General features: G+C 42.8%; 1 protein-coding gene across 1 annotated transcript in view; it reads right to left on the bottom strand.

Annotated features, from left to right (window-relative positions):
* LOC309701482 (uncharacterized protein) overlaps positions 1-24,888 on the bottom strand; it is a 2,150,955-nt gene that overhangs the window by 514,096 nt on the left and 1,611,971 nt on the right. Inside the window, exon 26 of the mRNA XM_082525718.1 lies at positions 2,120-2,314. Coding sequence (XP_082381844.1) covers positions 2,120-2,314 — 195 coding nt within the window. The remainder of the gene's footprint in view (positions 1-2,119; positions 2,315-24,888) is intronic.

The raw sequence follows: 24,888 nt of genomic DNA, 5'->3' as shown, positions 1-24,888 counted from the left end.
CAGTCCCTCAATCTGTATAAAGAATGAAAGATGTAAGTTTATTAGACAAAGTGCTTGAAATCATTCAGTGTTTCATCATCTGTTCAGAGCTGAAGAAGGTTCAGAATGTAGAAGTTTAGAAAATGGAAACTCCAAACAGCTGAAGCCAACAGGAAGCAGCTTCAAACAAACACGACAAGAGAAAAAACTCTGAATGTTTCACATTAAAGTCGTACATTTCTCATAAAAACAGGACAAAGACTTGAAAAAGTCGTGTTTTTCCTTCCAGGAACCACATGGCTTCACTTTTAAAGGTGAAGTGTGACAGAAATGGACATATTTGAAGTCCAACACCTTTTTCCAGTCACATTATTAAAGCAGACAAACTACAAGCTCATTTTCATTCCAACAAGTCATCTTCTGACCTGGACTAACAACACTGGTCTCTATGTGCAGCTGGCTGTGAGACCAGTGCTCAGGGAGCGTCTACAAAGTGCAACACTGAAAGAACATCACACACTCATTTGCTTCCAGCACTTTCACACAAACATCTACTGTCATTATTGTCACCAAACTCTGTGGATCCTTTATTGCAAATTCAAATGGGATCAAATGGTCAGACAAAAGAGGGTTATGAGGAAATATGATGAAATGTTGTGTATTAGCAGCAACTTATTGAATCTTTTTCCTCAGAAACCAAACAAAATGATTGACAAACATGTTTTTACAAACTCAGTGTTGGACTTGGATCAGCAGGATAAGCTGATGTTTAAAGGCATTTGAGTCTCGCTGTATGAGAGTCCAGTTATTACTCAATATTTATGGATGATGTTCTTTCAGTGTTGCACTTTGTAGACGCTCCCTGAGCCTCACAGCCAGCTGCACATGGACCAGCTGACATTACCCAGCATTAGAGGCGGCTGTAAAAAATTCATGTTCCCATTTAAATGGTTTTAATTTGAATAAAACGATGTTGATTCATTCAATCCTGAATCGATGTTTAATATAAATGTATTTTGCCAGAATCTCAGGTTAAAGCTCACAAACTATTTCAACAAGCAGCAAACAGATAAAACAGTAAAAGAGAGCAGCTAAACACACAAAGATGGAAACACAGAGCGTGGATCGTTCACTCGACGGCACGTACACGGACACGCCGTCGGGGCTGAAAGTGGACAGCTCACAGATCCTGAAGCTGCAGGTTTCATCTGTCTCCAACCAAAACTGAGTGAAGCAGCAGCAAAAGAAGATCCAAACTCTGCTTCACGTTTGATAAACATGCTCATGAATTCTCTCTGACTTTGGCTGTTCCTGCCTGCACAGCTCTCTCTCTCTCAGTGTACTCCAAGAACAGCTTCAAACATCTGTTTCTGCATCATTCACTGTTTATTAGCCACCAGTCTGCTGTTGTGTTCAGTGCTGTCGGCCTCTGACAGTAAAGCCTCATTTCTGCTGTTCCATGGAAACTTTTTAAAATGATGACAGATTACAAACTCTCAGCTGTGTCTGTAATCAAACCTCTGTAACTTTGCTTCACTTCAGCAGCATCAGCTCATGTTCACATGTTGCTTCATGGTTTGCTTCAGTTTTTGATCGACTGCAGAATATTTTGAAGGTTATCTGCTATAAAAAGCCAGAAGAGGAAAATCTGCTTCATGTGTTTCTGTTTGATCCTCAGTGACTTTGACACAAAGGCCTCTGCTGTGATGATCACACCTCTGATCAAGTCTCACAGTGTCACAACTGATAAATGATCAGAGTTAGAATATTTCTGACTGTCTGCTGTGTGCCGTGACCTTTGACCTGCTAAAGACAGTCAGCTGTGGATTATTCATTGTTGTGTCTGATACTTAGAACTGTGAGGAAGAAGCTACACAGTTAATCAGGGTCCCCTCTCTCTGAATCAGGAAAGGTGGGCAGGCCGCGTGTGGGCCGCGGGCCATACGTTGAGTATCACTGTTTGAAATGTGAACATTGTTCTGCTGCAGTCAATGGACTAAACCAGAGAAGAAGAAAACAGACTTTACCATGAAGATCCTCAGTGTGGATCAGTATAATATCAGCCTGATGTCTGCAGTTTAGTGTCAGCACAACTTTCACATCATATTCATCTCAGCACAACTAAAACATGCTGACTGACCTCAGAGTTTCAAGTTTACATCCTGGACTCTCCAGGAAACCACACAGATGCTTCACTCCTGAATCCTGCACGTTGTTCTTAGTTGAAGAAGAGGAGTCATTACTCAGGTCCAGCTGTCTCAGATGGGAGGGGTTGGACTTCAGTGCTGCTGCCAGATAATCACAGCTGATCTCTGACAAACCACAGCTCTTCAATCTGTATAAAGAATGAAAGATGTAAGTTTATTAGAGAAAGTGCTTGAAATCATTCAGTGTTTCATCATCTGTTCAGAGCTGAAGAAGGTTCAGAATGTAGAAGTTTAGAAAATGGAAACTCCAAACAGCTGAAGCCAACAGGAAGCAGCTTCAAACAAACACAACAAGAGAAAAAACTCTGAATGTTTCACATTAAAGTCGTACATTTCTCATAAAAACAGGACAAAGACTTGAAAAAGTCGTGTTTTTCCTTCCAGGAACCACATGGCTTCACTTTTAAAGGTGAAGTGTGACAGAAATGGACATATTGAAATCAATGATATCAAAGCTGGAATCAAATGAGTCCAAGTCTTCTGCTGATTCAGCATCACATTCATCTTTGCTCCTTGTTCTGCATCCCCACCATAAATATAAAGAGGCAAAACTTACATTTTCCAAAATCCTCTTTAAGCTTCGACAATAAAGGAAGATAGTTTTATACAAGTCTTTGTGGTTTTCTTGTCACCCAGATGCCCGAGTACTTAAACTTGTTATAGCTGGGTTTAAAAGGGGCTAAAATACACAAAACTCCCCAGTTGTCGTACAGATAGACTTTGCCTCGCTCTTCCCAAAATTCACTTTATATCCAGAAATTGTCCCAAATTCCTTAAGTATGCATTAAGGTGACCTTGAGGCTCTTAAAGGCGCCTATAAATAAAACGTATTATTATTATTATTATTGTAAGTCTATCCAAAAGTTTGCGGAGGCTGTTCGATGGGTTGGAAATAAATAAAATCATGTCGTCGGCATAAAGAGAGACTTCATGTTCGATACCCCCTCGATGTTTTCCCTCAACACCAACACATTGTCTCAGAGCAACAGCTAGCGGTTCAATGGCAAAAAGGAGACAGAGGGCATCCCTGTCCTGGGGGGCAGATTATTGTTAGTCCGGAAGGCTGTTAGAGGGGAGCAATACAATACTTTCATCCAAGATCCAAAATTAAAGACACATTTTTTAAGCGTATAAAAAAAAATCCAATCTCACCCGATCCAACGCCTTTTCTGTGTCAAGCCAAATTACAGTTTCCAATGTATCACCTTTAACATGGGTATAAATGATATTTAATAGAGCTCTAATGTTCAAAAAAGAGTGCCTAATAAAGCCCGTCTGGTGAAATAATGGAGGACAAATACTTGTGTAAGCGACGGGCCAACACTTGAGCCAGGATCTTGGTGTCTGTGTTGAACAAAGATATTAAACGACATGAACGACAATCTAAATGGTCTTTTTCCTGTTTTACAATTAAACACATCACTGCTTGATGCATTGTTGGAGGCAACGACTGTGAGAGGAAGGATTCTTCAAAAGTTGATTTTAACAGTGAATTCAGTCGGTCAGAAAACTTTATGAAAAAATCAGATGGATACCCGTCGGGGCAGCAGATTTTCCAGACTGCGTGCTCCGTACGGCCGTTTCAATTCCAACATTAGAGACAGGTTCCTCCAGACTAGCGATCGCATCTTCTCCCAAGGAGGGAATATCAAACACCTTATTGAAATCATTGTAGATCTCAAGGATAGTTGGTTAGCTGTTCTTAGTCGTAGCTGGTGAGCTGATAACTCGCCTGTTTTTCCTCCATGTTCATAAGCGTAGCTGCAACTTTGACTCAGCCTGTTTTGTAGATATGAGATTGTATTCAGTTTGTCATTGTAACCGCTGTGTATATAATACAGGCTCAGGAGAGTGGCTGTACACAGCATGTAGTTTAGTCATTTCATCAGCTAACTGAGAGAGGCGCTCGGTCGCTATTTTATTCTGTTTGGCATAAAATGAAATGATTTGGCCTCTCAGATGCTTTTAGAGATTCCCAAATGACTGATGATGACATCTCTGGGGTCTGATTGATAGAAAAAAAATGTCTTTGAGACCTTTTGTAACTGACAAACTCTTCATCTGCTAACAACACTGAGTTGAATCTCCATGGCTGATAGTTGGAGCAGGCATCAGGAATACACATTGAAAAAACAAGAGGAGAAATCACCAGAGTCTTATAATCACATTCTGTAACTAAAGGGAGACGTTTTTCTATACAAATATATGTTTTATGGACATTAGAAAAAAAAGAGTATTGACGTGAAGCAGGATTATGAAATCTCCATACATCAGCCAGCCCATAATTATCAAGAAAGCTCTGAATGACGCATGCTGACTTTGGACTAAGTGTACTTTTGTGTGAACTGTGGTCCATAGCAGATAATGAGCAGTTTAGGTCTCCCTCAAAGATGATATTGTGTGATGACATATTGGGGAGCCGCGCAAAGACATTAGTGAAAAATCTGTGATCGTCCCAATTAGAGGCGTAGATATTTGCTAAGATCAAAGGAAAACCATAAACTATATTTTCTGCACTTAAAATCCTGTAATTTTCTCATAAATCGACAGTGCGCCTTATGGATGAATTCTGGTTGTGCTTACTGACCTCGAACCGATTTTATGTGCTACACGGCGCTCAGAAACCTTTCAAAAGATGTTTTGGTACGACTTTGCTCAGCTACGAGGCCGCACCGCTTGATGGATTGTTGGAGCATTACAGCTACGAGGAGCCTCGCGGAGTGATACGTACTCTGCTTCAACGTAATATTACTGTATTGAGTGTGTATAAGGACCATAAATGGCACCTGTAAGAGACACGGTTACAAAGAGGATTTCAAACTCCAGGCTGTCAGTCACGCAGTAGAACCTGGGAACAGAGCAGCTGCTTGTTATTATGCTCAGCGTCTGTTTACATTTTGACTGCACGATTGTGAGCTTTTTGTTATGCAAAAAAACAACATTGTTTTCTTTTATTTATGGAGCATTATTATTTAATAAATGCTGATCATTTATTTCTGAGTAATTGTTTCATGTACATCTACGCTGTATGTTAATAAATGTGCCTGTGTGAGATTTGGGACACAGCTTTGACTAAGAACTCTCTTTTTGTTCGTACTTTCTGGCTTTAAAAATATCGAGATATATATCGTATATCGCCATCCAGCTAAAGAATATCGAGATATGAACTTTGGGTCATATCGCCCAGTCGTAATATTGCAATAGGTTGTCCGTTAAACTCAAGCGGGGCTTGGGCCCTGGCACGGCGTAGCCACACAATCCTGGTAGTAGTGACGCTCGGCTATGACGGCGTGCAGGTTACCAGCTGGCTTTCTCAGGATAGGGCTCCTGTGTGAGCGGTCGACAATAACGTCTTTATCCATACCCAGCACTTCACGTAGTAGCACGGATACGGCCGTGGAGGAGCTCGAGTCCAGGCCCTCTGGGATCCCTATGATGTGGATGTTAGCTCTCCGCTTCCTGCCTTCATCACATTTATCCTTCAGGTCAGACAGCTCCTCCTTCATACTCTCTACTGTAGACTGCAGGGTGGTCACCTCATCGCTCCACATTGACAGCCCATCCTCAGCTTCTTTCACTCTAACCTTTACTCCATCAACTTCGCCGCACGAGATCGCACCGGGGCTAAAATATTCACCTGCTCAGCTGTTTTTGATCAGTTTGTGTCATGGTCCTGAGTCTGAGGACTCGGTGTATTGTGTTTCTTTATATTATTTAGTGATGTGACGTTCTGTATCGAGGCTTCGAAGCTTGTGTCGAGTAATGGAGGGGGCGTTTCCGCGATGCGCGTACAGAGGCTTGCTTCATTTATGGGAGGAGCTGAAAATGATGACGTCCGAAGCCTCGCTGCCCGGCTGTACCACGTGACTGGTTCATGAAGTGGTTCGAACTTTGCCGCGAGATATGACAGCGATACAAACCCCTCAGACTTCATTCAAAAATGTGGGTGTTTGATGGAGAGTTGTGGTTAGAGAGAGTTTGGAGACAGTTTGGAGGTTTATGAGAGTGAGGAGAGAAAGTCAGGAGAGAATGGAGCCAGCTAAGAAGAGGAGGATGTCCTCCCCTGTGTGGGAACATTTTGAGCTTATATCTCCCAACAAGGTATGCAAATTTCTACAAAAGATGTATTTTCATAATACTGATGGTGCAATACAATTTATGTTAAGCTGTCTGTACTTTTGTACAAAGTGAAGTGTTTGCTATGTGCCAGGGAGCTGGGATATAACAACAACACCTCATCCATGCTTAGGCACTACAGAGCTATGCATGAGAATAAGGGGGAACACCGATCGTGGAGCAAGACCAGGTGAGCCATCAAATGCAATGATAATATAGCATGCAGTAATGTTACTAAATGATATAACAATATTATACAACTGTTATAAGTTACGTGTGTGATATTTATATTTGTGCTTTGTCTTTATTGTCTTTCCTCAGGAGAACAATCTCAAATAGATGAAGACCTGGTTACCATGGTGATTGAGGACTCCCAGCCATTTAGCATTGTGGAGGACAAAGGATTCAAAAGATTTGTTAAATCATTAAATCCTAGCTATGTTCTCCCCACTAAAAAGGCCATAAAAGCAGTGAAAATTTAGTTTTTACAGAATAAAATGTGAACAGGCAGGACTGAGGCCTCAGTGTGTAGCTGTCCATACCTCAACGTTACAAAAGCACAACTACTGTCCACACCCCAACCACACCTCACCTCACAGTAAATGATCATTTCCATTTTAAGCATTTCCAAATAATCATTTTCCATACTGCCAGTATAAATATACACAGTATACTGCCATCAATACAATATACATGTTTTACACACTCCTTTTGTTGTTGACATTTACAGGCTGTGTGCAAAAGGCCACACTCTTCAAATTCATGCCAACTAATATTTTTACGTCCAGTAGGTGTCCTACTAGAGCAAATGAAGCTTCAAGAAGCTCTGTGCTGGGGTGAAGCAATTGGATGAAAAGCTTCAGTGCTTCATGAAGCTTCATCTGCCCATCACTAATATTATTCTTTGTTCTCGGTTATTCTGTTTTGTCTTTTGTTTAGGTTTGCTATGTGTTAGTGGTTTTGTTTCATGCCTGCTTGTGTTCTCTCTGTCTGTCCATGGTGTTATTGTGTCTGCTCATGAGTCTGCCTGTCAAGTTCAGTGTCCTGTCTGGTTCTCTGTGTCTGTTAGTTTCCTGTTTTATTCTGAAAGTTCATGTCTCATGTCAGTGTGTTCAGTTTTACCTCTCCCCTGTCTCGTTAGCCTAATTGCTCCCAGCTGTGTCTCTCTCCTGTGGCCCATTCCCTGATTACTCCCCGTGTATTTAAGCCCTGTGTTTTCCTGTGCTCTCTGTCGCGTCGTCTTTTTAATTCCATGTCAGTCTGCATTATTCTGTTACCCGGTATTCATTCTGCGTCTCTCTGCCATCTGTCTTTGTGCATTTTGCTCCTCCTCCCGTGCGTGTTTGGTTTAAGTTTTGTTCGTTAGTTTTCCCAGTTTAGGTTTGTTTACTCCCCGCTCTGCTCTTCCTGTTTTGTCACCTTCTCACTGCTGTAAATAAACACTCACTCGCACCTCATCCAGTACCTGCATTTTGGATCCTTTTTTCATACACCACACGACTGCTCCCAGCCGTGACAGTTTGAGCCTGTGTGGTTTGATCAGGTGGAGGAACGATGTGATGCTATAAAGACATCATCTTCTCCAAATGATGTTGTTCCAACATGTGTTTAAAAAGATGTTAAAGGTTGTTGGTTCCGACATCTTAGCGATTTTTAACAGCAGTCTTAGTTCAGGTGTTGTACAGCCTGTTTTAAACATGCTGTTGTACAGCCTGTACTAAAAAACCTGATCCGTGCTACTACGTGAAGTGCTGGGTATGGATAAAGACGTTATTGTCGACCGCTCACACAGGAGCCCTATCCTGAGAAAGCCAGCTGGTAACCCGCACGCCGTCATAGCCGAGCGTCACTACTACCAGACTCAGACTCAGCTGTGCTTTTGGATCTGACCGCTGCCTTTGACACTGTTGACCACAGCATCTTGATCTCACCATTGGAGCATGGCGGCATCAAGGGCGCTCTATTAGACTGGTTCAGCTCTTTTATTAAATCGCATTATTACATTTGGGGCTTATATTTGACGGCAATTTGAAAAACAGCTGAGCTCAGTTGTACAGCGGTCTTTCTTCAAACTGAGGCTTTTATCTAAGGTGAGATCATTTCTATCTTTTAAAAACCTTGAACGGGCGATCCACGTTTTCATGACGTCCCAGCTGGATTATTGTAACTCCTTATATGTTGGAGTTAGTGGGACCTGCCTGGCAAGACTGCAGCTGGTCCAGAAAGCTGCAGCTCGTCTTCTGACACAAGCTCAAAGACATTTATCGTCCCAACAACCACATATACGCTGGTCCCTCGCTGTAACACAGTTCACCTTTGGCGGCCTCGCTGTTTCGCTGATCTTTTTTGTGCAATTTTGCATGTTTTTGTTTTTTACAGCGCATTGTGTTCTGCGTCCTGATTGGCTGTAGACCATTGTCAGCCAATCTCGTGCCGTGTCTCCTGTACAGTACAGAATGTGTTCAAATTTACAGCAGTGTGACTCTGCAGTGCTGCACTGTATGTTTGTACGTTTTGTCCCAACAAACAACAATGATGACGAGACGTTTTGCACCTGTGGTAGCAGCCAAAGGCAGAGGAAGATGCTGACCATCATAGTTTCAACAAGGAGCTTCAGTTTCCTCTTCTGGTCCCAAAGTGCAGAACAACAAGGTTTCAAACAGCTTCGTTCCAGCAGCATCAGCCACAGACATGCAGAGAGAATCCTTTGGTTGTGTTGTGTGTTTGCATATCTGCTGTGTTGCTTTGTGAGGATGGATCATCTCCTGCAGCTCCAGATAAACAAGCTGGACCTGAACCTGGTAGCTTCACTTAGAAGACACTTGTGACGGGAACGTGTGAGAAGTTTTGTGCAGACAAGTGTGGATTTAGAGTGTGGGACGAGCTCTCCACAGTCTTTGTGGAGATCCACATTCTGCATACTGCCTGTGAGAAGCTGCAGACATTTGTCCTCCAAATCCACTGAGCAGCTGCTCGTGGTGGTATTAGCTTCATGTGTGCGTGTTAGCATGAAGCCTCGGTCACACTCTGCTGTGGACACGGTCACGGACAGCTGGACGCCTGATGGACGAGTCGTCCTTCCTGTTAAACTTCTTTGAGCATGAGAATAGCATAAGAAGCTCAGTGGACACTGTTCAGTGTTTTAACTCTCGCTTTCTGATGGGTTTAGATTTTATTATTGTCATTTGTATTAGGAAATATTTAACCATATATTCTTAGAGGTGTATAATCAATTGTGTAGTGATAGGATGTGTGATCTTTAGCAGGCTGCAGGGGCTTGGTGTGTATTCCACACTAGAATGCACACCCACATCCTGGGAGCACGAGAGAGGTCGTACCTTCTCTTATTGTTTTATGGCAGGATTAACGTAGCTACGTCTGTTCTAGTCTAAGTGCTTTTTGTTTAGATGAACTGCTGGACTTCCTCACCATGTTATCTAGGGTGAACCATCTAGGGTGAAGGGGGGTCTACCCTCTTCCTGACCAAGGATGTTATATGACCCTTTGATCAGCAGTACCACACACACACACACACACACACACACACACACACACACACACACACACAGTATTCTTTGTTCACATGTATACCTATGTGAGATGCTATATGTTAATGACCCTATGCATATTCATGTAACCACAATAAAAGGAGTGCTATGGGGAGCCTGGCTGAGAGTCTGATGGTGGTCAAGTGGTGGAACGACGCTTGGCTCCAGCCAGGTCTCCCTCATGCATGAGTAAACCAGAGAACTTTGGTGCCTTGTGTCTTGCTTTTTGCTGCGTAGCAGATTGTCCTTAACGTTCCAGTGGATAGGTTCAAACTACAAACCTATCACTTTCACTTCAGCTTCACCAACAACAGCACAAGCAGAGCAGCCCACTGCCTGCATGGCTGGGACAGCGCCCCCTGGTGACTGTAAACCACTACAACATGTAGACGGCCGTCTGCAGGCTGGATGTAGCACCACCGCAGAGACGTGCTGCAGCTCTGTTTAGTTACCCAGCTGACAGCAGAGGCTGTAGTTTACTGTTACCAACATGGAAAACTGAAGCTTCACCAGCTGGAGCTACAGAGCTGGAGAACAAAGGAGACTGAGAGGCCAGAATGATGTGGGAGGAAACATCAAGAGCCTGTTTGAAAGGAGACACATGTGGATGCTGTGCCAGTCTGTGGTCTGTCAGAAGTCAGCTGAGTCACACTGCAAGAAGCTGCAGAATCTCAGAGGAGGAGATTTGGAAGTGTTTGTGGGACAAACTGGACTCAAAGAAAGAAGATGTTTGTGAAGTCTTTGGTGGAGGTGAGCAGTGTGAAGCAGAACACATGCAGATGAATCAGGAGGGAACAAACTGAGTGGGCGGAGCTGCCTGAGCCACGCCCACACAGACACAGCTCCTCTCTGGAGCTAAACGTCTGCTTCATCTCCGCCTCTTTTCTTCATCCTCCACCTCTCTTTTCTCTTCTTCAGTGTTCTGCAGCCACAGAGTCTCACAGCCGTTACCACACCCATACCTGAGCAGCTAGCATTACCCAGCATGCCGTGCAGCAGTGTCAGTTTGTAAATGTGCAAGAATTCCTGCTCCAAACTGTTTCCCAGAGTGCTGTGTGCCGTGACCTTTGACCTGCTAAAGACAGTCAGCTGTGGATTAGTCATTGTTGTGTCTGATACTTAGAACTGTGAGGAAGAAGCTACACAGTTAATCAGGGTCCCCTCTCTCTGAATCAGGAAAGGTGGGCAGGCCGCGTGTGGGCCGCGGGCCATACGTTGAGTATCACTGTTTGAAATGTGAACATTGTTCTGCTGCAGTCAATGGACTAAACCAGAGAAGAAGAAAACAGACTTTACCATGAAGATCCTCAGTGTGGATCAGTATAATATCAGCCTGATGTCTGCAGTTTAGTGTCAGCACAACTTTCACATCATATTCATCTCAGCACAACTAAAACATGCTGACTGACCTCAGAGTTTCAAATCGACATCGTGGACTCTCCAGGAAACCACACAGATGCTTCACTCCTGGATCCTTCAGGTTGCTGTAGGTTCCACTCAGGTCCACCTCTGTGGGATACGAGGGGTTGGACTTCAGTGCTGCTGCCAGATAATCAAGGCCAATATCTGACAAATAACAGCTCTTCAATCTGTATAAAGAATGAAAGATGTAAGTTTATTAGACAAAGAGCTTGAAATCATTCAGTGTTTCATCATCTGTTCAGAGCTGAAGAAGGTTCAGAATGTAGAAGTTTAGAAAATGGAAACTCCAAACAGCTGAAGCCAACAGGAAGCAGCTTCAAACAAACACAACAAGAGAAAAAACTCTGAATGTTTCACATTAAAGTCGTACATTTCTCATAAAAACAGGACAAAGACTTGAAAAAGTCGTGTTTTTCCTTCCAGGAACCACATGGCTTCACTTTTAAAGGTGAAGTGTGACAGAAATGGACATATTTGAAGTCCAACACCTTTTTCCAGTCACATTATTAAAGCAGACAAACTACAAGCTCATTTTCATTCCAACAAGTCATCTTCTGACCTGGACTAACAACACTGGTCTCTATGTGCAGCTGGCTGTGAGACCAGTGCTCAGGGAGCGTCTACAAAGTGCAACACTGAAAGAACATCACACACTCATTTGCTTCCAGCACTTTCACACAAACATCTACTGTCATTATTGTCACCAAACTCTGTGGATCCTTTATTGCAAATTCAAATGGGATCAAATGGTCAGACAAAAGAGGGTTATGAGGAAATATGATGAAATGTTGTGTATTAGCAGCAAGTTATTGAATCTTTTTCCTCAGAAACCAAACAAAATGATTGACAAACATGTTTTTACAAACTCAGTGTTGGACTTGGATCAGCAGGATAAGCTGATGTTTAAAGGCATTTGAGTCTCGCTGTATGAGAGTCCAGTTATTACTCAATATTTATGGATGATGTTCTTTCAGTGTTGCACTTTGTAGACGCTCCCTGAGCCTCACAGCCAGCTGCACATGGACCAGCTGACATTACCCAGCATTAGAGGCGGCTGTAAAAAATTCATGTTCCCATTTAAATGATTTTAATTTGAATAAAACGATGTTGATTCATTCAATCCTGAATCGATGTTTAATATAAATGTATTTTGCCAGAATCTCAGGTTAAAGCTCACAAACTATTTCAACAAGCAGCAAACAGATAAAACAGTAAAAGAGAGCAGCTAAACACACAAAGATGGAAACACAGAGCGTGGATCGTTCACTCGACGGCACGTACACGGACACGCCGTCGGGGCTGAAAGTGGACAGCTCACAGATCCTGAAGCTGCAGGTTTCATCTGTCTCCAACCAAAACTGAGTGAAGCAGCAGCAAAAGAAGATCCAAACTCTGCTTCACGTTTGATCAATATGCTCATGAATTCTCTCTGACTTTGGCTGTTCCTGCCTGCACAGCTCTCTCTCTCTCAGTGTACTCCAAGAACAGCTTCAAACATCTGTTTCTGCATCATTCACTGTTTATTAGCCACCAGTCTGCTGTTGTGTTCAGTGCTGTCGGCCTCTGACAGTAAAGCCTCATTTCTGCTGTTCCATGGAAACTTTTTAAAATGATGACAGATTACAAACTCTCAGCTGTGTCTGTAATCAAACCTCTGTAACTTTGCTTCACTTCAGCAGCATCAGCTCATGTTCACATGTTGCTTCATGGTTTGCTTCAGTTTTTGATCGACTGCAGAATATTTTGAAGGTTATCTGCTATAAAAAGCCAGAAGAGGAAAATCTGCTTCATGTGTTTCTGTTTGATCCTCAGTGACTTTGACACAAAGGCCTCTGCTGTGATGATCACACCTCTGATCAAGTCTCACAGTGTCACAACTGATAAATGATCAGAGTTAGAATATTTCTGACTGTCTGCTGTGTGCCGTGACCTTTGACCTGCTAAAGACAGTCAGCTGTGGATTATTCATTGTTGTGTCTGATACTTAGAACTGTGAGGAAGAAGCTACACAGTTAATCAGGGTCCCCTCTCTCTGAATCAGGAAAGGTGGGCAGGCCGCGTGTGGGCCGCGGGCCATACGTTGAGTATCACTGTTTGAAATGTGAACATTGTTCTGCTGCAGTCAATGGACTAAACCAGAGAAGAAGAAAACAGACTTTACCATGAAGATCCTCAGTGTGGATCAGTATAATATCAGCCTGATGTCTGCAGTTTAGTGTCAGCACAACTTTCACATCATATTCATCTCAGCACAACTAAAACATGCTGACTGACCTCAGAGTTTCAAGTTTACATCCTGGACTCTCCAGGAAACCACACAGATGCTTCACTCCTGGATCCTGCAGCTTGTTGTTGGAGCTCAGGTCCAGCTCTCTCAGATGGGAGGGGTTGGACTTCAGTGCTGCTGCCAGATAATCACAGCTGATCTCTGACAAACCACAGCGCTCCAATCTGTATAAAGAATGAAAGATGTAAGTTTATTAGACAAAGTGCTTGAAATCATTCAGTGTTTCATCATCTGTTCAGAGCTGAAGAAGGTTCAGAATGTAGAAGTTTAGAAAATGGAAACTCCAAACAGCTGAAGCCAACAGGAAGCAGCTTCAAACAAACACAACAAGAGAAAAAACTCTGAATATTTCACATTAAAGTCGAACATTTCTCATAAAAACAGGACAAAGACTTGAAAAAGTCGTGTTTTTCCTTCCAGGAACCACATGGCTTCACTTTTAAAGGTGAAGTGTGACAGAAATGGACATATTTGAAGTCCAACACCTTTTTCCAGTCACATTATTAAAGCAGACAAACTACAAGCTCATTTTCATTCCAACAAGTCATCTTCTGACCTGGACTAACAACACTGGTCTCTATGTGCAGCTGGCTGTGAGACCAGTGCTCAGGGAGCGTCTACAAAGTGCAACACTGAAAGAACATCACACACTCATTTGCTTCCAGCACTTTCACACAAACATCTACTGTCATTATTGTCACCAAACTCTGTGGATCCTTTATTGCAAATTCAAATGGGATCAAATGGTCAGACAAAAGAGGGTTATGAGGAAATATGATGAAATGTTGTGTATTAGCAGCAACTTATTGAATCATTTTCCTCAGAAACCAAAAAAAAATGATTGACAAACATGTTTTTACAAACTCAGTGTTGGACTTGGATCAGCAGGATAAGCTGATGTTTAAAGGCATTTGAGTCTCGCTGTATGAGAGTCCAGTTCTTACTCAATATTTATGGATGATGTTCTTTCAGTGTTGCACTTTGTAGACGCTCCCTGAGCCTCACAGCCAGCTGCACATGGACCAGCTGACATTACCCAGCATTAGAGGCGGCTGTAAAAAATTCATGTTCCCATTTAAATGGTTTTAATTTGAATAAAACGATGTTGATTCATTCAATCCTGAATCGATGTTTAATATAAATGTATTTTGCCAGAATCTCAGGTTAAAGCTCACAAACTATTTCAACAAGCAGCAAACAGATAAAACAGTAAATGAGAGCAGCTAAACACACAAAGATGGAAACAGAGCGTGGATCGTTCACTCGACGGCACGTACACGGACACGCCGTCGGGGCTGAAAGTGGACAGCTCACAGATCCTGAAGCTGCAGGTTTCATCTGTCTCCAACCAAAACTGAGTGAAGCAGCAGCAAAAGAAGATCCAAACTCTGCTTCACGTTTGATAAATATGCTCATGAATTCTCTCTGACTTTGGCTGTTCCTGCCTGCACAGCTCTCTCTCTCTCAGTGTACTCCAAGAACAGCTTCAAACATCTGTTTCTGCATCATTCACTGTTTATTAGCCACCAGTCTGCTGTTGTGTTCAGTGCTGTCGGCCTCTGACAGTAAAGCCTCATTTCTGCTGTTCCATGGAAACTTTTTAAAATGATGACAGATTACAAACTCTCAGCTGTGTCTGTAATCAAACCTCTGTAACTTTGCTTCACTTCAGCAGCATCAGCTCATGTTCACATGTTGCTTCATGGTTTTCATGGTTGATTCACCTCATTTTTTTAAAAATGACCTCTGACAGGAAAGCCTCATTTCTGCTGCTCAACACTGAAGAAATGTAAACTTTCAAAACGATGACAAATTGGAAAACACAGAGCTGTGTCTCTTTTTTTTTTTGTGTCCCGTTTGGATCTTTAGCCATCAGAATTGTTGTCTTAAGGCCAAGAAAGATGCCAAGCGGATTTATTTTACCAAGTGGATCATCATGGCCTTTCCATATTGGTCCATTTGATTGACCTTTATTATAATTATGAATTTATTTTATTTTCGGTTGCTACAAACGGGACAGACATGACTGGGGGACAGGACAGGGAGAGAGAATGAAAGAAAGAGAGGGAGAGAAAGAAAACCAAAGGGGAGAAGAGACGGTGAGAAAGGGGGGAAGAAAAAAAGAAAAACAAACAAAACACCTGGATCACCTGTATGGAGAAAAAAAAAACAGAAGAGAAAGCAAACAACATAATAAAAACAGCACCATCACAATAAACTAGCTAGTAGTAGATAACAGTAGATACTAAATAATAAACGATATTGTGCAGCACGCAAGATAGACAGCGCACAGTGTGCTTAGAGGAAGCAGCCATAAAGGTGTAGTCCGCGTCTGTGAACACCCGTGTGTACACCTGTGTGCACACCTGTGTGGATCAGCATGCTTGTATTCCAAAGGTTTCTCCATGTAACGATCTGCTAGGGAGTGTGGGGAGCCATAGCCCCGTCCCCCAGGGTATGAAGCAGGTATGGAGGAGATCCAGGCCCCAGATATCCAGAGGCCCCAGAGTACAAGGACCCGAGGAGGACCACCAAAAGGGGGGGAATCGCCAATCGGCCACCAGGAGTGAGCCGGTACATACATGAGCGCCCAGCCCCAGACGACAAGGACCACCAACACACCAACGTCTGAGGGCATCAGCCACCGGCAGGGAGTGTGGTGAGGGGAGATAGGCCTCCGTACTTTGGAGGGCCTGAGATGTACCCAGAGAGGTGGAGTCTAAGACCCAACCTGACACATAGACAGGCGCACGCGGACACAAACGTGCATTCCCACCCCATATGCACAACCAAATACTCGGCACTCACCCAACGTGTAGACAGACACAAATAGAAACTGCACAGACCGTCGCACTCCCCAAACATACTCTATATCCCAAGTCCAGGTACCCCCGCCCTCAGAGGGGCAAGCCGCACCTAAACCCAGGAGATGTAACCCTTCTCTCTGGGGCGGAGGCAAGCGGACCACCTCTTTGATTAGAGCTGTGTCTCTAGTCAAAGCAGAGATGGAACGATGCCACTTTTATGTCCGATATCGATATGAATCCAATATAGTCGATTTTATAATCAAACGTTTTTTTAATATCTTGCTGCATTTTGTATAAGTTCATACTCAAGTTTAAAAAATCTAAACACTAAAGCTGTTCTGTTATACCTGTCTGCAAAAACACACTGCAGCCAAAACATTAGACAATACTGATCTTTGTATTTTGATGCGGACGTCAAAAACTCTTTGGTTGTGAATAAAAGAAGTGCAACATCAGCACAAAATAATGTTTCTATTGAACAACTAACACAAACAGGTTGTAGAATGGAGCCTTTTATACTCACAGCTGAACAGAAACAACATCCAGAGTGGAAAACAGTGCAAACAACTGCAAACAGGCTTCATGACACTCATGTTTGATCAGGATGGATGTCAGTGTGAGCTGTTTCTATCACATTTAACCTCACAATCAATTTTGTCTCATTTCTATACAAAACTTAACACAAGTATGAAAAAAGTGTTTTTGATTGTTTTGTTTTTTGAACCATGAAACTGTTTAACAACACAGTTTGTTTCAAAGTCAAACTTGAGTCTGTCCATCGTTCGGTCAGACTGAGCAATGACAGCACACAGACGTAGACAACAGCTCTCTCAAACACCAAACTCAGGTCCTGTTGATGCTGATATACAGTGACACAGTTACATGGGTGATTCATCCTTTTAACTTTATCTTTAAACAGCTGCAGCTGTCACTGACAGCGCATGTGGTACTTTAACCTTTGGACTGTTTTCATCAGTTAATTATGGAGTTACTACAAAGAGTGAAACTATAGGATGATCTGTCTGCTGTCACTGGGTGGTGCTGAGGTCTGAATCTGAGGACGGCTCCTGTAATCACAACAAGAACACAATCATCACAAACTGAAATATAAATATGATGGAGTAGAGCTTGAATTAGCTCCAGAATTTAAATATCTTGGGGTCATTCTAGACCCAACATTATCCTTCAAGAGTCACATAAATAAAGTGTCCCAGGTTCTTAAATTTAATAATCGAAATTTTAATCATATACGTAATAATTTAAATATGAATGTTGCAAAAACTTATTTTTACTCAATGATCATCTCTCATATGGACTATTGTTTGACGTCCTGGTCACTTGCTTGTCCAACAACACTTAAAACTATTGAAAACATTTATAAAAGACGTTTAAAACTACTTGACAAAAAACCGACTTCCCACCACCACTGTCATGTGTTAAAAAACATAAATTACTGAACTTCAATAACTAGGTGAAACTTAAAAGAGTGTGTTTAATATATAAAGTCTTACACTCCCTTGCTCCACCACCATTAAAGCAGTTCATTAGGCATAAAGAAAGCTCAGACAGGACCACTCGAGCTACAATCCGAGGAGACTTGTTTATACCCCACAGACGGACAGCATTTGGGCAGAACGTCCTCTCTGTCCAGGGAGGCCATCTGTGGAACAGTCTTCCTCAACCCATTAGAGAATGCTCTACACTCAGTTTGTTTAAGGCAAAGGTTAAAAACTGGTTATGGACAAATCAAGTGTGCGATCATGTATGAATTGTACAGTTTTAATGTTTTATTTGGGAACAGAATGGTGTGTATGTGTAAGTTTGGTGACGGAGTTTTTATTATGAATGAATGATGAATTTTTATGAATTATTATGTCTATTTTTTATGCTTAAGGACAACAGATGGAAATTAGTCCTTGGCTATAATCTGGTATGTTTACATTCATGTAATTTTTTTTTTTTACATTTATGTTCATTAACATGCACTGTCCTAAATAAATTAATAAATAAATAAATAAATAAATAAAGTTTATCTCTCAAATCTGAAATAAAGCTGATCCTTCTGTCCTCACACACTCGGGAGTGTTCTTCTCTTCTCTTACATTTTTTCAGTCCTACAGTTCTGCTGACAGCTGACATATGAGCTGTTTATTTAAAAAAAGCCTTATATACGAACAGATGTTCCTATATCATGTTCACCTTTGAGTTGTTGGAGCTTTATAAATGGACATCTGCAAAGATGTGATGATGGAGCAGGTTTCAGTGCTGCTGCATCCTGGTCACAACATACGGAGGTGGTATCAGCACTGGTATCAGCACTGGTATTGAAGAAGAAATATTAATGCTTCAAACTATTTGTCTTAAAGGATGGAAGCTGTACAGAGTTCTGCACATGTGTCTTTGTGAACATACCTCATTAACAATATTTCAGACAGTTTTTAACCTGAATATTTGCAACAAACTCAGTATAAAAAATACAGTCAGCGCTAAAAAATTAATCAGTCAAAAAATTAAAATTTTAACTTAAGCTGCCAAGAGGAAGTCGTTGGTTTCAGTAAATATCGGGCTTTGCTATTTGATCGGTTTTTACAGATTAATGAGGAGTTACTGAAGTGCCAGGTTTTTAAAGTAGGTGTTACTGTCTCTACACATGTGGAGACTGAAAACATGGTGCTGTTTAATAAGATATTTAATATTCAGCTCTGCACAGGAGCTGCAGCGGGGTGCAGCCTGTTGCCTTTACAGTATAATACTTGTAATAAAAGTACAGTAACGGTAATTAGTGACTGAGCAGCCCGGGGCGTTTCTCTTGATTTCTTTAGTCAGGGTAAATTCATTCACCTGCACGGGTTAGCTAAACAAACCCTGACGGCCGAGTGCTCATCTTAGCTAGCTAGGTCTCAGGACCGAGCTAAGGACGGTAGTTACGGAGTAGCTTACAAACACGTTTAACTTACCGAAAAAGTGCAGCGGGGCCTCGGGTCCTTCTGTCGGGTAGTCCAGTTTACTGAAGAACACTTCAGGCTGTCAGGTTAAAACACTCGGTCGTGTCTTCGTAGCGTAAACGCTGGCCGTCCTCTCAGAGCCTACCTCTATCTGCTATTCCCGAACAGAGATACGCAAGTTTCTCCGTGACTGCAGCTGCCAGTCAATTCAATTCAATTCAATTCAATTCAATTTTATTTATATAGCGCCAAATCACAACAAAAGTCGTCTCAAGGCGCTTCATAGATACAGAGAAAAACCCAACAATCATATGACCCCCCTATGAGCAAGCACTTTGGCGACAGTGGGAAGGAAAAACTCCCTTTTAACAGGATGAAACCTCCGGCAGAACCAGGCTCAGGGAGGGGCGGGGCCATCTGCTGGTTGGGGTGAGAGAACGAAGACAGGATAAAAGACATGCTGTGGAAGAGAGACAGAGGTTAATAACAGATATGATTCAATGCAGAGAGGTCTGTTAACACATAGTGAGTGAGAAAGGTGACTGGAAAGGAAAAACTCAATGCATCATGGGAATCCCCCGGCAGCCTACGTCTATTGCAGCATAACTAAGGGAGGATTCAGGGTCACCTGGTCCAGCCCTAACTATATGCTTTAGCAAAAAGGAAAGTTTGAAGCCTAATCTTAAAAGTAGAGATAGTGTCTGTCTCCCGAATCCAAACTGGAAGCTGGTTCCACAGAAGAGGGGCCTGAAAACTGAAGGCTCTCCCTCCCATTCTACTTTTAAATACTCTAGGAACAACAAGTAGGCCTGCAGAGCGAGAGCGAAGTGCTCTAATAGGGTGATATGGTACTACAAGGTCATTAAGATAAGATGGGGCCTGATTATTTAAGACCTTGTATGTGAGGAGCAGGATTTTGAATTCAATTCTGGATTTAACAGGAAGCCAATGAAGGGAAGCCAAAACAGGAGAAATCTGCTCTCTCTTTCTAGTCCCTGTCAGGACTCTTGCTGCAGCATTTTGGATCAGCTGAAGGCTTTTCAGCGAGTTTTTTGGACATCCTGATAATAATGAATTACAGTCGTCCAGCCTGGACGTAATAAATGCATGAACTAGTTTTTCAGCATCACTCTGAGTCAAAGCTGCTATGATGACGTTACACCCCATTTTAACATCACCGCTGTCGGAATTAGAATCAAACTTGGACATAAATCAGCGTGATGGGGCGATCGTGGCTCAAGAGTTGGGAGTTCGCCTTGTAATCGGAAGGTTGCCGGTTCGAGCCCCGGCTTGGACAGTCTTGGTCGTTGTGTCCTTGGGCAAGACACTTCACCCGTTGCCTACTGGTGGTGGTCAGAGGGCCCGGTGGCGCCAGTGTCCGGCAGCCTCGCCTCTGTCAGTGCGCCCCAGGGTGGCTGTGGCTACAATGTAGCTTGCCATCACCAGTGTGTGAATGTGTGTGTGAATGGGTGGATGACAGGTTGTGTAAAGCGCTTTGGGGTCCTTAGGGACTAGAAAAGCGCTATACAAATACAGGCCATTTACCATTTACCATACCTCCAAAGGTCGGGTAGGCCAGAAGTAAACGGCTATGAAATGGGACGGTCTAGCCTTCAGATTAGCATCACCACTGTCTCGATGGAGTTTAATAAACTCAGCTGTCTGCTCCTTGCTATCTAAAATATAACAGGACACTGGAGTAAACTCTCGACCATCTCACACTTCTGCTTAATCAGTTTTCTGTTTGACGTTTATTCAGCTGTGTGAAAACCACCCGGGGGATTAATAAAGTGGCTTGCAAAAGTATTCGGTCCCCTTGAACTTTTCCCCATTTTGTCACATTACAGCCACAAACACGAATCATTTTTTATTGGAATTCCAGGTGAAAGACCAACACAAAGTGGTGCACACGTGAGAAGTGGAACGAAAATCATACATGATTCCAAACATTTTGTACAAATAAATAACTGCAAAGTGGGGTGTGTGTAATTATTCAGCCCCCTGAGTCAATACTTTGTAGAACCAGCTTTTGCTGCAATTACAGCTGCCAGTCTTTTAGGGTCTGTCTCTACCAGCTTTGCACATCTACAGACTGAAATCTTTGCCCATTCTTCTTTGCAAAACAGCTCCAGCTCAGGCAGATTAGATGGGCAGCGTTTGTGAACAGCAGTTTTCAGATCTTGCCACAGACTCCTGATTGGATTTAGATCTGGACTTTGACTGGGCCGTTCTAACACATGGATATGTTTTGTTTTAAACCACTCCATTGTTGCCCTGGCTTTATGTTTAGGGTCGTTGTCCTGCTGGAAGGGGAACCTCCGCCCCAGTCTCAAGTCTTTTGCAGACTCCAAGAGGGTTTCTTCCAAGATTGCCCTGTATTTGGCTCCATCCATCTTCCCATCAACTCTGACCAGCTTCCCTGTCCCTGCTGAAGAGAAGCACCCCCAGAGCATGATGCTGCCACCACCATATTTGACAGTGGGGATGGTGTGTTCAGAGTGATGTGCACTGTTAGTTTTCCACACAGAGCATTTTGAACAAAAAGTTCCATTTTGGTCTCATCTGACCAGAGCAGCTTCTTCCACATGTTTGCTGTGTCCCCCACATGGCTTGTGGCAAACTGCAAACGGCACTTCTTATGGTTTTCTGTTAACAATGGCTTTCTTCTTGCCACTCTTCCATAAAGGCCAACTTTGTGCAGTGCACGACTAATAGTTGTCCTATGGACAGATTCCCCACCTGAGCTGTAGATCTCTGCAGCTCATCCAGAGTCACCATGGGCCTCTTGGCTGCATTTCTGATCAGCGCTCTCCTTGTTCGGCCTGTGAGTTTAGGTGGACAGCCTTGTCTTGGTAGGTTTACAGTTGTTCCATACTTCTTCCATTTCTGAATGATGGCTTGAACAGTAGTGATGTGACGTTCTGTATCGAGGCTTCGAAGCGTGTGTCGAGTAATGGAGGGGGCGTTTCCGCGAAGCGCGTATCGAGGCTTGCTTCATTTATGGGAGGAGCTGAAAATGATGACGTCCGAAGCCTCGCTGTCCGGCTGTACCACGTGACTGGTTCAGGAAGCGGTTCAAACTTTGCCGCGAGCTATGACAGCGATATAAACCCCTCAGACCCCATTCAAAATGTGGGCGTTTGATGGAGAGTTGCGGTTAGTGAGAGTTAGAGACAGTTTGGAAAAAAAAGAAATCGCCTACGACCTGCCACAGTGGAGAAACTGTTGTTTTTAAATAAAAACCAATGATGTGTCCCCTAAACACTAATCACTAGGGGTGCAACGATATTCGTATCGATATTGAACCGTTCGATACAGTGCTTTCGGTTCGGTACGCATATGTATCGAACAATACAAAATTTGTAATTTATTTTATCAACTTTCCTTCTGACGATGCTGTCTGTGTTGAGCGCTCAGTGAATCTGCGTTCGACTACTCCGCCTAGGCTGTACTGTCCAGCGCAGATCCACTGAGCGCTCAACACAGACAGCATCATCAGAAGGAAGAGCGCAGGGCAAGCTAGCGAGACAGAAGTTAAGCACTCCTTGCAACTTGGACCTCGCCCACCCTCATTCAGATCTGGCATTTGGAATTATTTTGGTTTTCATGTGACGTATGACCCTGAAGGTAAGCGAGTCATGGACTAAAGTAAAACAGTATGTTGGATGTGCCACGCAATGCTCAATTACATGGGTGGGAGCTAGTGTGTTAGCGCAGTTAGCTCGTTAACGTGTTGGCCGTCTAGCCCCATGCACGGGGCGATCGGCGGTAGCTCGTTAACGGAGATTTGCCGTGTTGTGGCGTTAAGGTCATTTCAACAAGATTAACCTGAAAGCACTAGTGGGAACATAACGAATATGACTGCACATTTACACCGACATTATCCTAGTGCAAAGACAAAGATGAGTGATTCCTCAATCAGATACAGGGCTCGCAATATCGCTAGCCCGACGTCCCGGGGCTAGCGATTTTTTCAGTCGGGGTACCAAAATCTATCTCTTCCCTGCCCGTCGGACTATTGTAGGAAGGAAAAATATATGTCAATGCTTTTGCATTCTTTCGGAAATGTAGCTGGGTAATTATGTCATTGGCATCGGTGAGCCACTGTCAATATGTGACATATTGAAATCGCGTTTGAATTTGCGCTTGTTTTTTTGCTTTCACTTTGCAATCGTGCGAACTGTGTATAGAGAGCGACAGCACTGATTGGTGAGTGATGATAATTTGTGCACCAATTCCTCTGACATTGTCTTATTAATCGTTAGCTTACTATGCAAACATGACAAGTGAAATCTCCCGCAGCAAGCTTAAACATGTGAGAAGTTGATCGCGCAGAGAATCGCTGAGCTTATGTGAGTGCGTGTGTAAAAGCAGCAGAATATATATTTTAGTTCTGCTGAGCCAAATAAGACAGGTCAGGGTGAAGAAGTGACAGCCAAAGAAAAGCTTACCACAAAACGGAGAAGTTATGACAAATCAGACTATAAGGTAAAAAGAAAGTGCAGCTTTATGGTTTCATGGACAAAAGAATTTCTGTGGCTGCAATATGACGAGCTAAATAACCAGGGGTGCACATAAGTGGTGCGCATTCTCTGTCAAAATAAAAAACACGCACAAGGGTTAGGGTTAAATTTAAAAACTGTACTTTTGAGTTAAAATATATATTTATAATTTTAATAAATGACAAATTAAAAAGGCATGAACATTTTTTTTGTATCGAAAAAATATCGAACCGTGACACCAAAGTATCGAACCGAACCGAACCGTGAATTTTGTGTATCGTTGCACCCCTACTAATCACTGTCCTTGCCTCAATGTTACAAAAGCACAACCACTGTCCACACCTCACCTCACAGTATATGATCATTTCCATTTTAGGCATTTCCAAATAATCATTTTCCATACTGCCAGCATAAATATACACAGTATACTGCCATCACTACAATATAGATGTTTTACACACTCCTTTTGTTGTTGACATTCACAGGCTGTGTGCAAAATGCCACACTCTTCAAATTCATGCCAACTAATATTTTTACGTCCAGTAGGTGTCCTGCTAGAGCAAATGAAGCTTCAAGAAGCTTCGCGTTGGGGTGAACCAATTGGATGAAAAGCTTCAGTGCTTCATGAGGCTTCATCTGCCCATCACTATTGAACAGTGCTCCGTGGGATGTTCAAGGCTTGGGAAATCTTTTTGTAGCCTAAGCCTGCTTTAAATGTCTCAATAACTTTATCCCTGACCTGTCTGCTGTGTTCTTTGGACTTCATAGTGTTGTTGCTCTCAATATTCTCTTAGACAACCTCTGAGGCCGTCGCAGAGCAGCTGTATTTGTACTGACATTAGATTACACACAGGTGCACTCTATTTAGTCATTAGCACTCATCAGGCAACGTCTATGGGCAACTGACTGCACTCAGACCAAAGGGGGCTGAATAATTACACACACCCCACTTTGCAGTTATTTATTTGTAAAAAATGTTTGGAGTCATGTATGATTTTCATTCCACTTCTCACGTGTACACCAGTTTGTGTTGGTCTTTCACGTGGAATTCCAATAAAATTGATTCATGTTTGTG

Source organism: Aulonocara stuartgranti, assembly GCF_965226115.1.
Source record: "Aulonocara stuartgranti genome assembly, chromosome: 23".
Taxonomy (NCBI): domain Eukaryota; kingdom Metazoa; phylum Chordata; class Actinopteri; order Cichliformes; family Cichlidae; genus Aulonocara; species Aulonocara stuartgranti.
This window is presented reverse-complemented; position numbering and strand designations above follow the sequence as displayed.